The sequence below is a fragment of the Oncorhynchus keta genome, chromosome 35 (assembly GCF_023373465.1).
Source record: "Oncorhynchus keta strain PuntledgeMale-10-30-2019 chromosome 35, Oket_V2, whole genome shotgun sequence".
In the NCBI taxonomy this organism is placed as follows: Eukaryota; Metazoa; Chordata; class Actinopteri; order Salmoniformes; family Salmonidae; genus Oncorhynchus; species Oncorhynchus keta.
The window spans coordinates 34,342,651-34,360,429 of NC_068455.1; the positions used below are offsets into that span (position 1 = coordinate 34,342,651).

The following is a 17,779-nucleotide window of genomic DNA, read 5'->3' on the forward strand; positions in this document are numbered from 1 at the left end:
TTAGTTAGATTACTTGTTGGTTATTACTGCATTGTCGGAACTAGAAGCACAAGCATTTCGCTACACTCGCATTAACATCTGCTAACCATGTGTATGTGACAAATAAAATTTGATTTGATTTAATTTGACTGTTGATTTCCTAAGACTAAACAAACCAAACAATTGATGGGTTTAATAACTCTCCATTTAAAAATGAATATGACAGCACTTTTCTGCATAGTCAATTGGGGGGGGGGCGATGACTCATTTGGCAATTACAACTTAATGTCGATGACACAGGTTTCCCCGTAATCAGTCTCATTGCGATACACAGACACAAAGATCTGAATCAAAATGGAGTCTTATCAGCTGCCTGAGACTCTACTTCACCAATCCTACCAAATTGTGACTGATGGAACATTCACACGTATTCACAAACTAGGAGAGAGGTACTGTCCTGACCCATTTACAGAGGAGGCCAACGTTCCCTGTGAAACACACAGCTGCATGGGTAGCACCTGTCAGAGCCACTGCAGAACAACCCTCAACCTTTCAACGACAGGAAGCCCTTTGGGTGGCTTTCTCTCCACTGAGGTGTGTGTACGTGCGTGCATGTGTATGTGTATGTGTGTGTGTGTGTGTACGTGTGTGTGCGTGTGTGTGTGTGTGTCGTGTGCGTGTTTTGAAGGTACTGCATGAGTAAGTGATGAGATCTTCACATACAAAACTCCCGGCCTGAAAACCTCACTCAACATCCTATTGTTTCTTATTTTCTCTCCAAAAGTAACGTTATATTTCTAGTTGCTGTTTTTGATAAGATTTATATTTGATGAAGACTAGGTCTCTTAGTCATGGATAAAGCTGCTCTGGCTGCAGACCAGTGACATTGCTGATACCCTGTTGAAGAGCATTATATTAGGCTTAAAGTTTAATGAGGTAGGTCTTAAACTTTCTATATAATGCATATATATATATATATATTGACGTGGTCTCCCTTTGAGATCGTAATTTGAATCAGGATGTACAACAATGTATACAATTGTGTTTTACAGTAAATGAGCAGTCAACAAGTGTTTAGGCTATAGTCAATATTGAGAAGAAGTTTAATGTACTGAAAAAATTACATTTAGCTTAAAAGGCAATACAAAATACAAGGGGGTAACAGGTAATTTAGGTAAAGATTGCTGAAAATTAACATCTGGTTTGGTAATTGCAATTATTGTGGTTATTATGGTTTTATTACAGTTTGACGGACAATTGTTTAAGGTTTTTGTTTGTCAGGAAGGGATCTGGTGACCACGAAGGTCCTTGTGATTTAGTATCCATCTGTATTGCACGTAATTTATTATGCATAATATGCATTTGGAAAATGTGATGATTTCATGAAAGCAGAAACGCTCAAGAGGGCTACTATTTTCAGAGCAGTTTGACAGATGGAAGGACATCATGTTGATGTAATGCATTAATATAGGTTCGTCATACCACTAAAAGATAGCCTAAAGAGCAGTGTTTAGTGTCTACCTCTGTGTAACCCTTCTCCAGCCTTTATTATAATGACTTTCAGGGTGGATCACACCACACATAGCATTTCATGTGAATGAAACATAAATGCCTCAACAAATGCAGCACAATGTAATGATAATAAAGCCAAACAACCAAAGCCACACACTGTGCCTTGAGAGGAGGGTAGCCCCTCAGCAGCTGAATATGATTAAGAGATTAAATCAAGAGGGCATTCACTCAATGGAAAATATTGACTTTGTTTAGATGACTTTCTCTGAGAGCCTGTCAGACAAAGGCAGGAGAGATGTCACCCAAAAGCGACCCTTCTCGTCCCCCTCCATTCCGTCCCAGTGTAGGGGTGGACTGTTGCTAACGGGGTCAGGCTTTTCCGGGCCCGTCAGATTTTCTCACGGATTTGTGCCCTCGGGACATGCGGCGACTCCAACTAGCCCACTGACCCTGTTACGCGAGCCAACCAATGGGATTGGAGCATGGAGCGGGCCTGAGAACACAGGGTCATACTGTACTGCTGAGGGGTAGAGCGCTCCATCTGCACTGAGAGCATGGTTTAACACTGGATTAGTTTGATTTGAAATATAATCACATTTTCTCAAAACAAATCTGGACTATGATTCATTCCCAAATGAAGACAAATAATTATAACACAAAATGTAGATCACTTTGTGAAAAGTCTAGCAATTTGGTTTCGCAACAAAAAAGGTCACATTGAATTATATCAAAAGCATTTCCCTTCACTGTATCTTTCACCAATGTAAGTCTGTCATATCCCAGCAAGCTGCACAGTCTATGAATTAGTTCTTAGTCCCATGCAGATCCTCATCACACTACTATGAGACGAGGCGTACATGCCAATGTGTTGGAGTATTTTCATTTGCGGTGGGGGATTTTTGACATCCTGCTAAACTCCGCTGGTTGTTGTGTATTGATGTGAAGCTACACAGAAAAAATAATGTAGGTTAACATCCTGACACAATTTCATATTTTTGTCTGGCCAAGATTATTACTTTATTTTCTCACTTCAAAGATTTAGTCATATCAGGACATCCTGAGTTGTTTTTCCAGGGCTGGGGATTTAAGGGATATTATATGTTTACAGGATGTTAACATAAAAGACATGTTCTGGGCAAAAGGTTATGCTTATTAATGTTAATTCATTTGTTTATGTACAATCTTCATTTGATTGATTTTAGTTTACATTTCCAAGTGATTTGAGGTTGAACAGCTTTTCAATTTTTACGAAGGTAATATAATAAGCTACAGCTATCTAGTTCACCAACTCTCTTGGGAGCCAAGTCTAAGTATGGGGCAATAAGCAACTATTTTGTTTCAATCAAGCACATAAAAAAAAAATCATACTTTGTCAATCAATCTCTTCTATTATGTAGTGATGTAAAGTGACACACTCTTGACTATGTTTCAGGTAAAATGGGATGCAACTGTAGTTCAGATTATGATGATGACTGGGTAGAGAACCTAGACGAAGTGTGTGACAACTGCAACTGCCCGATTCCCACCCAGTCGGCTAAACCGGTGAGTGTGTGTGTGTGTGTTTGTGTGTGTAGACAGCGGCATAGCGTCTCGACGTGGCTGGGAAAGTAGTGTGGAATGCGAGGAAGAGGGTGTGATATTTTTACGTGGTCTCACAAAAAAGAAAACAACACACAAACATCTCCGATATGCATTTAATTGACATATCAATGAATATAAGTTATGCAACCACGGTCTACCTAAAAGTGCAAGTCAATGCTTGGGAATTGTTGCCTGATGACTCGCACTGAATTATTTCAATGCTCTATCGTTCGTTACATACTTCAGTCTGAATCTGACATCATTGAAAGTCGTTTGTGGTAACATCTTTGCAATAAAAACAAAGTAATCACCAATTAAATTGTCTCTAACCAATCAGAGTATCAAAGCCAATTGCTTACTTCGAAAACACTGCTGGCTCTGGCCCAACCGATTGTATATTGGGACCAATCAGACAGTCCGAATGTGTTCACATTCTAGAGGGATCAGGAAAGGAGTCAAATCCAGACTAATTGCGGAAAAGAAACCGATGTTTGTGGGCGTGGCGTTTGGCCGGAACAATGAGGGAGCTCTATTAATGTGGGTTAGCATTGATTGCATTTGTTTTGAACTTAGTGATGGGGGGGGTAGCAGGATCATATTGTAATATTGTTTTTGGAAGATATTATATCGATAGTTGACTCTGAGTATACATTTTTTAGGTAGTGTTAGCTAACGCTAGTTGGCTGTACCTGCTCCAAAAAAGTCATTTTCATCCAATAGCTTGTTCTCCATCTGCTTTTTAAATAGTGAGCCAACATGTTCTCAGCACTTTTATTTCCCTGACTGATCAAAACTCGTTTTTACATTTGAGTCATTTTGCAGACTTATCCAGGGCGACGTAAAAGAACAATTAGGGTTAAGTGTCTTGCTCAAGGACAGATTTTTCACCTAGTCATCTCAGGGATTTGAACCAGCGACCTTTTGGTTACTGGCCCAACACCCTTAACTGCTAGCCTACCTGCCGCATGCTGTCTCTTGTCTCTCTGCATCAGACATATACAGTGCCTTGTGAAAGTATTTACACCCCTTGACTTTTTACCTAAACAATTGCATTACAAAGTAGGATTAAAATGAATTTTTACCAATGATTTACACAAAATACTCTGTAATGTCAAAGTGAAAGAAAAATTCAAACATTTGTAAAAAAATATATATATACAGTATATATAAAAATAAAACAGTTATATAATTTAATATTACATAAGTATTCAACCCCCTGAATGAATACGTTAGAATAACCTTTGGCAGTGATTACTGCTGTGAGTCTTTCTGGGTAAGTCCCTAAGAGCGTTGCACACCTGGAATGAACAATACTTGCACATTATTATTTTCTTCAAGCTCTGTCAAGTTGCTAGACAGCCATTTTCAAGTCTTGCCATAGATTTTCAAGACGATTTAAGTCAAAACTGTAACTAGGCCACTCAGGAATATTCAGTGTCGTCTTGATAAGCAACTCCAGTGCATATTTGGCCTCGTGTTTTAGGTTATTGTCCTGCTAAAGGGTGTATTTGTCTCCCAGTGTCTGAGACAGGTTTTCCTCTAGGATTTCACTATGCTTAGCTCTATTCCGTTTCTTTTCATCCTAAAAAAAAATCCCTAGTCCTTGCCGATGGCAAACACCCCCATAACATGATGCAGCCACCACCATGCTTGAAAATATGAAGAGTGGTACTCAGTTATGTGGATTTGCCCCAAACATAACTTTGTATTAAGGACATAAAGTACATTTCTTTGCCACATTTTTTGCAGTTTTACTTTAGTAACTTATTGCAAACAGGATTAATATGATTTATTATTTTCACTCTGTCATTTAGGTTAGTATTTGAGTTAGGAAGTACAACTGTATTTTTGCACTGACTGGGTGTATTGATACACCATCCAAAGTGTAATTGAATAACTTCCCCCAAGACAGTACCAATACAGGTGCCCTTCTTTGCAAGGCATTGGAACACCTCCCTGGTCTTTCTGGTTGAATCTGTGTTTGAAATGCACTGCAAGACTGACAGAAAATGCATGGGGTAGTCATTAAAAAATAATGTAAAACATTATTGCACACAGAGTAAGTCCATGCAACTTATTATGTGACTTGTTAAGCAAATGTTTACTCCTGAACTTATTTAGGTTTGCCATAACAAAGAGGTTGAATACTTATTGACTCAAGACATTTCAGCTTTTCCTTTTTAAATTCATTTGTACACATTTCTAAAAACATAATTCCACTTTGACATTGTGAGATATCGTGTTTAGATCAGTGACACAAAATCTCAATTTAATCCATTTTAAATTCAGGCTGTATCACAACAAAATGTGGAAAAAGTCAAGGGTTGTGAATACTTTCTGAAGGCACTGTAGTGAGCAATATGTTTGGAAAATGAAAATCCTAAGTATCATGTTAATATCGTATTCTGAGGTCCCTGGCAATTCCCAGCCCTACTGGAACCAAGCTGCCTCTATGGCGTGAGCTAGGTGCCCCGTTTTGTTTGTGCGCGATATCGGCTTAAAAACAAATGTCATGTAGGTTAAGCATGTGGAGTAACAAGTAGGATTCTGTGTTTTCACATACAGAAGTGATTGATTTAGATTTAAAAAAAAGGCTTTATCTGTCGACCCAATGAAAACTATTTTGAGAATTCAAACATATATTTTATGGAAACGAGATGTTGTATGTTTCTGAACGATGCTGCCTTGTTGACAACATGACAGAGCGGTGCAGATTACTGTTCGATTTGAGAAGGGCACTCCTCCCTCATCGCTTTTGTATGTTCACATCACGGGCCATAGCCCGCTGTACTTAATCAAACTCTCTCAATGATTTTGGGTAGCTAGCAATGGGAATTGGCAATTTACCTAATTTGGGGGAAGTTGGCTTTTGTGTGTGCAATTAATTGGGACTGTAACCATTCACTAAATGTTCTGTTTCACTTCCTCCCTCTGAATTACAGGAAATATACTAGTAGATTTGAAGTAGAGAATAGCACATGTGAATGCTATGTTGTTGTTGGCCAGTGTGTCAGCACAAAGTAAACATGAAGTAAAAGCTAGGGTGTCTTTAAAAAGCTTCTCTTAATATCGTTCCTCACTTTAAGGAATGTATGGTTTTTACCTCAAGTCAAATTTCCCATCATGACAGTGTAAACCCCCAGACTTTTCTCTTTACTGTTTTCATGCAAGTAACATCTTGAACTTCTATAGTTTGTACTCTGAATGAGAATCTTTGAATTCAGGAGTGGAAACCCAGGTTATTTTACTGACCCTGCTTTGGTCTCATCAGTACACAGATCAACTGATCCCCTACCCCTCTCATCTCACGCCTCCCTCTTCCCCTCTACCAGGTATGTTCTTATACATGAATATGTGGGTAATTATGTGCCTTCTGCTGGTGGATCAAATGTAATCATTATTGATTATGTTTTCCTCACCCATGCTGGTTATGGTTGTACAGATAGCCTGGTGATTGCCATATACAGCTATGAACCAAACCACAATGATGACCTGGGCTTTGAGAAGGGAGACAAGCTGAAAATCCTCAATAAGTAAGAATAGGGATGGGATGGTTGTGTGATGCAATTTACTTTTTAGAGGATGTGATATATTTGTGTAGTTGTGCAAAAGTGTGTAGTTGTTTGATGGAGTATGACACATTGCCAGTGCTTGAAAAGTATGAGATAGTGAGTAAGTGTTGCTGTTATGTCTGCTGTCCAGGGATGACCCGGAGTGGTTCATGGCAGAGTCTCTCATCACAGGCCAGAAGGGCTTCATCCCATACAACTTTGTTGCCCCCCTGAACTCAATGGAGATGGAGACGTAAGTAAATACAGTTGAATTCAATTCAAACTCAAATAACTGCATTTCATTTCACTTTAACTCGTGCAGGAAGCACACACATACATTACCCAACATCGTCTCACTCAACCAAAACCATCTCCCCATACTCAACCACGTTCAAGGGAAAGGGATGTGGTTATGTTTGAAGCTCTATGCCTGTTTTTGTGCTTCAGATGGTTTTTCAAGAACCTCTCCAGAAACGATGCCATGAGGCTCCTGCTAGCTCCGGGGAATACACAGGGCTCCTTCATGGTCAGAGAGAGTGAGACAGCCCAAGGCTCCTTCTCCTTATCTGTCAGGGACTTGGATCCCGACACTGGAGACACAGTCAAGCACTACAGAATCCGGAACTTGGATACTGGTGGTTTCTACATCACCGCAAAGATATCCTTCAACTCCCTGAAAGAGCTGGTCCAGCATCACTCACGTACGTGCTGACTCACATCCTGTCTGAACTCCTGGAGCTATGACTCCAGTCAGAACACAATACATCAGCCAAACAATACAGAAAGCCTTGGTACCAAATACCATTATCATACCATCCATAGTGCACATACACCTTAGCACAGTCTTTCTCAAAAAGTGAACTATATAACTTGACGTTATTCAACCTTTAACCCTGCCTGTGTTGTATATGTCTGCAGGTGAGGCGGACGGTCTGTGCACCCGGCTGATGAAGCCATGCCAGTCCCGCATGCCCCAGAAACCCTGGTGGCAGGACGAATGGGAGATCCCCCGAGAGTCCCTCAAGATGGAGCGCAGGCTCGGGGCCGGGCAGTTTGGAGAAGTCTGGATGGGTGAGCACCTTCAGAAAGTATTCATACCCCTTGACTTATTCAACATTGTGTTGTGTTACAGCCTGAATTCCAAATTAATTAAATAGATTTGTTTTCTCACCCATCTACACACAATACCCACAAATTAAAACATTTTTTCAGAAATGTTTGCTAATTTATTTGAAAATTAAATACAGCACTATATAATTTACATAAGTATTCACACACCTGAGTCAATACTTTGTAGAAACACTTTTAGTGGCGATTACACCTGTGAGAATTTTGGGGTATATCTCTAAGAGCTTTCCACACCTGGATTGTACAATATTTTCCCTCTATTCTTTAAAAAAAAATCTTCAAGCGCTGTCAACTTGATTGTAGATCATGGCTAGACAGCCATTTTCATGTCTTGCCGTAGATTTTCAAGCCAATTTAAATCCAAAAATGTAACTAGCCCATTCAGGAACATTCAATGTCGTCTTGGTAAGCAACTCCAGTGAAGATTTGGCATTGTGTTTTATTTAGGTTATTGTCTTGTTGACAATTTCAATAAATGTGCAAAAATGTCTAAAAACATGTTTTCACTTTGTCGTTATGGGGTATTGTGTGTAGATGGGTGAGATAAAAATATATATTTAAAGTCAGGCTGTAATACAACAAAATGTGTGAATACATTCTAAAGGCAATGCACAACCACAGTGGTTGATATTTTCAGATTACCAATGCGTGTGTTGGTTTGCATAGATGCACCTGATATAAAGCAACCAGTTGCTCAATTGGTCCTGTCTCTCTCTGTGTCTGCCAGAACAGCTTTAGTTTAGGCTTTAGTTCTGCATTGTGTGTAATTTCCTAAATACTGCCATCACTGCAGTGCTTGTTTGAGCTGGTAGGGCCCGTTTGGGATTGATGTCAGGTATTAGCTGCATTACGCAAGAGACCCAGTGAGCATGCTGGGCTGAAGTTCTAGCCACACCAGAGGCTCTCTCTATATTAGTTCATATTACAATATTTGCTATCACCTCCCACTGTGACCCTAAAATCAACCATTAAAAAATAAACTCCAGTGTTTTGATTGTGATAATATCTGCTGATGTAATCTGATCACTTCACACTAGTTTTCCAGTGGAGGGGGAGATTTCCCTATTGTCCAGCTCCATGTGTGTGAACACAAAGCGACATTCAAAACTATCCTGCTGTGGGACTTTTTTATTTTCCAAATCACTCCTTCATGCGGTCTTGGCAACATACAGTATTTGTTTCTCTCAGCGAATGAATACACCAACATCATAGGGGTGATTGTTGTTTGACAACAACAAAAAGTATCCATGCATGTCAGATTGGAAAAAACAAACCACCATTCCTTTTCTCAAAATTATTTCAGTTATAGATAAAAGTAGGGAAGAATGCTTTCAATAACAAATAAAGTTCATTCTCACCATTACAGCATATGCTATAACTCGGCAAATTGTGACCTATTGCAAACTTGAGTGTCCTCAAATCACTCCATTTTACACATTGTATGCTACACTACTGAGTAAAATCACTGTGATATTACTGCAGTAAACTGTATATTTACTGTATCACCAATGACCTTCCTCCATGATGCAGGTCTGTACAACAACCATAGGCGGGTTGCCATTAAGAACCTGAAGGTGGGCACCATGTCCATGGCTGCCTTCCTGGCCGAGGCCAACCTGATGAAGGAGCTGCAGCACCCGCGCCTGGTCCGCCTCTTCGCCGTGGTTACCCAGGAGCCCATCTACATCATCACAGAGTTCATGGAGAACGGTGAGTGTCACTGTCTAGGATTACATTGTTATTAGGCTAATGGTCAATGCTCGTCTTTCAGGGTAAGACCAACTCCTTATACAAAAGGTCAATAACCCTGATCCTATTCTATTCAGTTGTTCTTCTATTCTACTGTACTCTATTACATGACAGCTGCTCGGCGAGCCTATGCCTATGTCTGTGCCTGTCAACATAGATGACTCTCAATCTCGGCGCTGAAAGAGTGAACAGCTAAAACAGAGTCATCAAGGGAGATTCTAGAGAAACACCTGGAGCAGACGAAAGAGTGTTTTCAGCCAGGATATCGTCATCGGCTTTCGTGATCAAACATGTTAAACTGTTATTGGGTTTGCATGTTGATAAGAGTGAGAATAACAAAAGAGTGGCTTGGGTGTTTACCAGAATGCGTTTCATGAGTCAGAGCCTTTTCCCAGGCATACTGCAGTCCACTGACAATGTTAAATGGTCAAAAAAAATCATTTTATTATAGATGCAAGATTAAAATGTAATGTTTTCTTATTCAATTATAAGATGAACACTCCTAGTTCTGGCTTAACGGTTATTTACTGAAATGCTCATTCTGCAGAAACGCAGTACAAATTTAACCTTGTTTTTCCATACATCTCCTACTTCAGGTCTTCTTAGAGGCTATTTTCAGCCTATTTTGGTGACCCTGCTGCACTTTCGTCAACTTAAATAATCAAATCAGCAAACGTGAACTTTAACTCTCGTTTCCCGTACTAGCCGGTGCCTCTAATGTCAACACACCAAAGGGAAGTCCGTTCTGACTGGAAAAGAGAGACGTCAAATAGGGGAGTGGTGATTCACTGTCTCATTGTTCAGTGATGGGACCTGTGTCCACCCCCATGGGCACGTGGCTCCATTCCAGTGTCAGCACAGACAGACCGCAACACAGCCCCCCCCTATTCCCCCAGTCAGACTAGGCTATTCAGCCACTGTCCAGTGACTACTCTCTTTCTCTCTTCACACAAGAACGAGAGAGGCTGTCTGTAAAAGGGTAGCAAAGAAAAGCCAGACCAATAAAATGGCACCATGGTTATAGGTGCACTGCCCTGTACACAGACTAGCTGACATTGAAAACACAAGTCTCTTTTTTTATTTATTTTTTATTTTACCTTTATTTAACCAGGCAAGTCAGTTAAGAACAAATTATTATTTTCAATGACAGCCTGGGAACAGTGGGTTAACTGCCTGTTCAGGGGCAGAACGACAGATTTGTACCTTGTCAGCTCAGGGGTTTGAAATTGCAACCTTCCAGTTACTAGTCCAACGCTCTAACCACTAGGCTACCCTGCCGCCCCAAATACCAGTGGCGTAGCTAGAATTTTTTTGGTGGGTGAGCTTGCAAAAATGTTGATGGGCAACTAACTTCCTGAAATTTTACACATTTTGCCTTGGGGCAGAGAGGAAAATGTGCAGTTTTATAGCTCATCTAATTCTATTCTACACATTTTGCCATGAGGCTGAAAGACAATCTAAGCTAATTAAAGCTAACATATAGGTGTGTTTACTGACAAAGGCACTGGATTGTGAGCTGTCTTGTTTGCTAAATGAAGAAATAAAATAAGCAGTGGCATGGTGCATATTTTTTATTTGACCTTTATTTAACTAGCATATAGCTATAGAAACACAGTGACATATCCTCAATGCGGTCACATTTGTGGCTTATTGGGGGTGTGGCTTTAAGTTAGTTATTTTTGGCAACCCATCCCATGATGTCATTAGAGGTCATTGGTTCTGTTCAATAATTTATATAAAGACGAGATGACTGATATAGGGCACTGTGTCGAAGCCACCGTGCCTCCATCTTGGCACTCGCCCACTATTGTAAAATATATTTGGGAAGCTATAGAAATGCATTTATTAACGTCTACATTTGTTTGACACATTTATTCTATTACAGACACCTTAATGCACTTCTTCGGGGTCGGTGTCCCGTCCACGGGACGGTTGAGCTATTGTAGGCTAATGCGATTAACACAAGAAAATCTCCCAGGACGTAGACATATCTGATATTGGCAGAAAGCCTAAATTCTTGTTAATCTAACTGCATTGTCAAATTTACAGTAGCTATTACAGTGAAAGAATACCATGCTATTGTTTGAGGAGAGTGCACAATTTTGATCATGAAAAGTTTTTTTAAAATGTTTTATTAGGCACATTTGGGCAGTCTTGATACAATATTTTGAACAGAAATGCAATGGTTCACTGGATCAGTCTAAAACTTTTCACATACACTGCTGTCATCTAATGGTCAAAATCTAAATTGCACCTGGGCTGGAATAATACATTATGGACTTTCTCTTGCATTTCAAAGATGATGGTACAAAAAAATGACAAAAGAACGGTTTATTTTTTCTTTGTATTATCGTTTACCAGATCTATTGTGTTATATTCTCCTACATTCCTTTAACATTTCCACAAACTTCAAAGTGTTTCCTTCAAACGGTACCAAGAATATGCATAGCCTTGCTTCAGGGCCTTCAGATAGATTTGGGTATGTCATTTTAGACAAAAACTACTATAGAATTCCATTCATTCCTATGGAGGACTGCTTGTACTGGGGAGTGCCAATATGCCCGGTGGCTTCAAAGCCTCTTAATGGCCAAAACATAGCATCAGCAATCCACATTGTCTTCCATCAGATAGCGCGTCGATTCTGCACGCACTGTTCTGTCGCATATCTTGCAAAGGATAATGGGATAGATCAAAAGTATTACAGCTACAATAGGCTGCCATAACATTAGAAAATATTACCGAGGTGACATCGTCTGCTGTGAACCTAATTTCTGCCTCAAAATGGTCTGAATTAATCTAAGCTAAAACAATAAATATGCCAATAATGTTTATGTTTTGTTGGTGAGGAAGTCTTAGTCGCCCCATATTAAATCTAGCTGAGGATTATTTTGCTTCAATAAGCAGTATTTCTGAAGTTTGACTATGGGCACGAAAGCTATCATAAATTTGTCCAACATTAACGTTAGTTTGCTAGCTTGCTGAACCAGTCACTGAAATCATCTTTGACTGAAACGATGCTGCTAACCTACCAGCTACCTACTTCGTGCTCTACATACAATGTTTTTCTTCCAACAAAAGCTAGCTTGCAAGCTACTGTAGCTAGTAGTGCTAATGCTTACATTATTATGAGTTTTCATGAAGCAACTGTTCTTGCCACGAGTCATTGCAGTAGCCTCCCAAGTCAGCTGCTGTGTACAGCAGACCCAACGATAAGATCGTGGAGAAACATGCTGATCTATCTACAGACTGATTTCTGATAACATTCAGTTCCTCTTAATTGTGGGGCTACATTTCTACAACTTCAGGGCATTTTAAACAGGCTAAGCAAGTTTTTTATGTGCAGGAAGGAAGTAAGCTAGCTAGCTACAACAGTTAGCTACACAGCTGATCAAGTCACTGCACAGACGACCAACTTCCTTGCACAGAATTTGTGCAGGCAAAAGCCACCAGTTTAATTTTTATTTTATCACAATTGCAAACTATTAAATCACTGTCACAACATTTGTAATAATTTAACTAGCTAGTTATTATTCCTATTCGATGGAGAGTCATACGAGAGCACAGTGATTAGGAATTAGGAACTGTTTTCATTTTTAGAATGTTCAATATTCAAATTTGAAAATGAGTTCCATGTCCAACAATAAAGATTGGTTTAGGGAAGAGCGTTGTAGATGAGTTACGCCATCTGACGTGAAACAATGCAGCAATCGAGGGTTTATATACATCATTTTTTTCTGTTATATTTTTTAATCAAATCTAACTAAACCAGTGCACTGCTTGCTATGAATTATATCTGATGGTGTTTGGGCCTAGCTCCCCAGTGGGTGGGCCTGGTCCCACCCGTGCCTACGCCCCTGCTTAATGCAACAACTTATTTTGATACCAGTATGCTCTCTCCAAAAGCCTTCGTCATAATCTCTGACTACAGTTACTATGTCACCTGCATGTTTTTTAATGTGACCCCACATTCCCATCAAAGGTTGTTGTTGCCTTTTTCAAGACCTGACATTAGGAGGGACAGTAACAAAGCACATTGAAAAGGCTCTGTCACTGGTGCAACAACAGCTTCAGTATGTAAGTGCTCTGAGCCAGTGAATGGAGAGCCTTTGTATTGTCCTCTATGAGAGGCCTGTAGAGCACCAACAGTGCCTTAACATGAACTGTTTCTTTGTTTGTGATTCACATGCACAGACACAATTGTTGCCTCTGTTATCACTAGAAAGGAAGGCTTGATGTTCCCATCCTCTCAATTTGTCCCTCGTTTTTTATCATTGAAGACAATACAACTGGAAAATAACAGGTGTGGCATGCTTAACATTCCTCGCAACCTTGGCTTATACCGTTCCTTTGGCGCACAGACATCAAAGGAGTCCTTCTTTACTAAAGCACAGGAGCCTGTTGCCCTTCTTTCCTGGAAGAGTCAATCTTCTTTTCTTAACGCATTTCCTGCTGCTTGCCTTGGCTGGCTGAGGTATTGTTCGGTTTTTATCAAACACAATGTAGAGACGGAGGAGCCATGGCCTGTCGAATAGTGGCCATGCATCACGTTGACTGAAGGTGAACGCACTTCCTGCGAATGTTATTTTCCTCATTTAAACATCTATTCTGGGTCTAAGGCCAGCTATTTATGTCTGAGACATATCTAAATGTAGTTTTAATGGCAGTGTCATTAATCTTTCTCACAAAACCTTTCACTGAACATAGAGTTTTCTGACTTAAAATAATCTTAAAATAATTCCACCTCCATCAATATTGCATTAACTGCTGGTGACTGGTAACATCTGTTTATAATTAATCAAAGGAGATCTGATGTAATGCCGCTCAAAACATATGTCATTTTATTAACCTGATCACATTTTGTTACAGGCGCTCTGGTAGATTTTCTCAAGTCGTCTGAGGGATCCAACATACCCATCAGCACCCTCATAGATATGGCCTCTCAGGCAAGTTCCCTGCTCTTTACATCAATCCCAATAGCTCTCTACACTTTTAACGAGTGTCTGTCTCCAAAATTCTCTCTCACTCTTTCCCCTCCATTCGCTCTTTCAGTTTCTATTCTCTGTATGGCCCTCGTCTACAGGAAACAGCTCTTGCTATTATGAGGCTAACTATAATCTCCCGGTAACAATGGAGACCACTGTGTGAGGTTTACTAACAACCATAAGTCTATACACCTTGTCACAAATCAACACCACTGAGGTGCTCACCCCTATCACAGTGCAATGCTATAGGTGTAACACAAATCAAAGTGACAGATATCCCGATACCTGAGAGACATAATGCATATTCCATAATAAAACAAACCTATAGCCTACTCTAAATCACACTTGCACCAAGCTTCATAAGATCAAGAAAGCAGTTGTATTGCTGTTTGAGCCTCTCGTTCTAGAAGAACAACTTACTTAGAAGTAGTTTACGGCCAAAGATGGGGCCAAATATCGGGCCAAAGATGGGAGAACATCTAACATCTAATTACACCAACATCTTATCTAATTGGGCTCCACTAACGTAATATTGTGGTTAAATTATATAACTCTCATTTAGTAATGAGACATTGAACCACATGGATGTGTAATGGGGTTACAGGGATTTCAACTAACAAAGCTGTCAAAGCCGCCTGTGGCAAAGGAACAGCCGACTCTATGGATGCACTGTGAGCGTATTACGGCACAAGTATGTTCCTGAGTAATGGCTAGAACACTGAATGACATTCAGCACCATACATTGCGGTAAGCATGTAGATAGTAAGAACACTGAAACAACATTGACCCTTAGAGCTAATGAGTGAAAATTGAGATTTGTTTTACTTCCAGAGTGATGCGTAATGATGATATGAAGTTCATATCACATGCGAACCTCTCGGTTTTCTGCCAAGGGATTCGGGGCCACATGACACATATCTGTGAGATTCTTACATCTGAAATATGCACTAATGTCTGCCTAAACACACACACACACACACACACATTGACACACACAAAAGCGATGTAGATAGCACAGCTGGGGCATTAGGGTGGGCCGGAAAGAGAGCTGGTTGTTAGGGGTTCATAACCTGCCGGTGAAAACTGGGTGGAGCACTGAGGTGAGAAACAGAGATCTGACCTGGGGAAGTGGGAACCTCCTTGTCACAGGAATCTACCGCTGCCCTGTCTGTCTCTTATACACACACGCACACACACAGTATGTATCCTTCATAAATTGTGCCTTCCTGTATTATACGTGTGCCAAAATGTGTATTCTATTCTACTGAGCCAGTTACTTTATGTTCCTATTCTTATCTTTAATTATTTCTTATTGTTGTAACATTGTCGAGAAGGAAGTAAGCATTTCATTGGACAGTGTATACCATGTGTACCCTATACGACTAATACAGCTGTACACAGCCCATCTGTAAATAGCCCATCCAATCTATCTACCTCATCCCCATATTGTTTTTATTTACTTATTTGCACACCAGTATTTCTACTTGCACATCATCATCTGCACATCTATCACTCCAGTGATCACTAAATTGTAATTACTTCGCTACTATGGCCTATTTATTGCCTTACCACCTCACGCCATTTCCACACACTGTATAGACTTTATTTTTTTCTATTGTGTTATTGACTGTACGTTTGCTTATTCCATGTGTAACTCTGTGTTGTTGTTTGTGTCGCACTGCTTTGCTTTATCTTGTCCAGGTCGCAGTTGTAAATGATAACTTGTTCTCCACTGGCCTACCTGGTTAAATAAAGGTGAAATTATATATATTTTTTTTTTAAACAAGTATGATTAATTCTTTATGATGTACTGCCTCCTGCAGGTGGCTGAGGGAATGGCCTACATTGAAGAGAAGAACTACATCCATCGGGACCTGCGAGCAGCAAACATCCTGGTGTCTGATGAGCTCATCTGTAAGATCGCTGACTTTGGACTCGCAAGACTCATTGAGGACAACGAGTACACAGCCAGAGAGGGTAGCATGACTTTCCTTTAAACTAGAAAAAAATGGATGTGCTTGAATGTTCTAAGCACTTTCTGCAAAGCCATACACTATATACTATAGCCCCAGCAAGTGTCCATGTAGAATCCATTGGGTGCTTTTGAAATGAACATGAACCCAAAATTAAACCCATTTCACTTTTCCTTATCAGGTGCTAAATTCCCCATAAAATGGACAGCACCTGAAGCTATAAACTATGGAACCTTTTCCATCAAGTCAGATGTGTGGTCGTTTGGGATCCTCTTGACAGAGATAGTGACATATGGCCGTATTCCATATCCAGGTATTTCACAGATGCACCTCCACAATAATCCAATATTATACATGTCTATTTCATATGCAATGCATGTAGACTTCACATACACACATTCTCCACATAGCACCTGTATAATCCACAAACAGCACATACTCTCTACAAAGGTGTTGCCCACAAAACCCCAACACATTGGCCACATTATTAACAAGGCTGCATCCCTATCTCTTGTCTCTTCTCACTGTCAGGAATGAGTAACCCAGAGGTGATCCAAAACCTGGAGAAAGGCTACCGCATGCCCCGACCTGAGAACTGCCCTGAGGGTCTGTACAACATCATGGACCTGTGCTGGAAGGAGAGCCCAGAGAACCGGCCAACCTTTGAGTACCTGAAAAGCGTTCTGGAGGACTTCTTCACAGCCACAGAGCGGCAGTACCAGGAACAGCCATAAGACAGACAGACAGACATGGGGAATGGAGAGGAGAGGTTCATTAAGGACATTAACTCCAACTGTTAAGACACAGATATGGTCCCAGCATATATGCTTTTGATACTGTCTATCTGAGAACCATACCTGATCTACTTTCAGTACACACCTAAACATTTGTAGGATGTAATTAAAGCATTTATAGTGTGACATTTTTTTAAGCTCAAGGAAGATACCACTGTACTTTTATATACTTTGCATTTTTTTAAATATACTTTGTCATTTCATGTTTTTTGTTTGATTTGTACTGTTTCGATTTTTCTATTTGTATATTTTTTTCTATGCTGTTTGAAGACTATAAATCCATGGATGATGATGCCCTTACAAAAACCACATATGTAAGACCTACTCTGTTCATGTATCTATGGTGCCATTGATACATCTTCTTACCCGAAATGCATATGAGATGTCGATGATGATCATGCAATAAAAAGTGATATAAAACATAGAAAAGACTGTAAACAAATAAATGGCAAAAGTAAAAATGTTTCCCAACCTGGAATCCAAAACAGTGCTTATTGTGGCGGGATCTGTTTGCAACGCCCCTCGACATT

General features: G+C 40.0%; 1 protein-coding gene across 2 annotated transcripts; it reads left to right on the plus strand.

Annotated features, from left to right (window-relative positions):
• Positions 1-678: 678 nt before the first annotated feature.
• On the plus strand, positions 679-17,720 carry LOC118368413 (tyrosine-protein kinase Lck-like). Of its 2 annotated transcripts, XM_035752481.2 has the most exons (12): positions 679-915; positions 2,924-3,033; positions 6,344-6,404; positions 6,515-6,605; positions 6,775-6,876; positions 7,071-7,324; positions 7,542-7,694; positions 9,282-9,461; positions 14,367-14,443; positions 16,306-16,459; positions 16,637-16,768; positions 16,987-17,720. In XM_035752481.2, exons 2-12 carry the CDS (start codon positions 2,929-2,931, stop codon positions 17,187-17,189), a joined length of 1,512 nt encoding a protein of 503 aa, XP_035608374.1. In that variant the 5' UTR covers positions 679-915; positions 2,924-2,928; the 3' UTR covers positions 17,190-17,720. The 2 variants fall into 2 exon arrangements, with proteins under 2 accessions (XP_035608374.1, XP_035608376.1); XM_035752483.2 differs by lacking the exons at positions 679-915; positions 2,924-3,033; positions 6,344-6,404 and adding an exon at positions 5,944-6,203.
• The last annotated feature ends 59 nt before the right edge of the window (positions 17,721-17,779 follow it).

What these genes read in the sequence shown, in the direction of transcription:
- LOC118368413 (XM_035752481.2), top strand. Translation starts at nt 2,929, where the DNA reads ATGGGATGCAACTGTAGTTCAGATTATGATGATGACTGGGTAGAGAAC. An exon ending in AAGCTGAAAATCCTCAATAA is followed by an intron (nt 6,606 to 6,774) that starts GTAAGAATAGGG and finishes TCTGCTGTCCAG; the next exon opens with GGATGACCCGGAGTGGTTCA. An exon ending in AACTCAATGGAGATGGAGAC is followed by an intron (nt 6,877 to 7,070) that starts GTAAGTAAATAC and finishes TTTGTGCTTCAG; the next exon opens with ATGGTTTTTCAAGAACCTCT.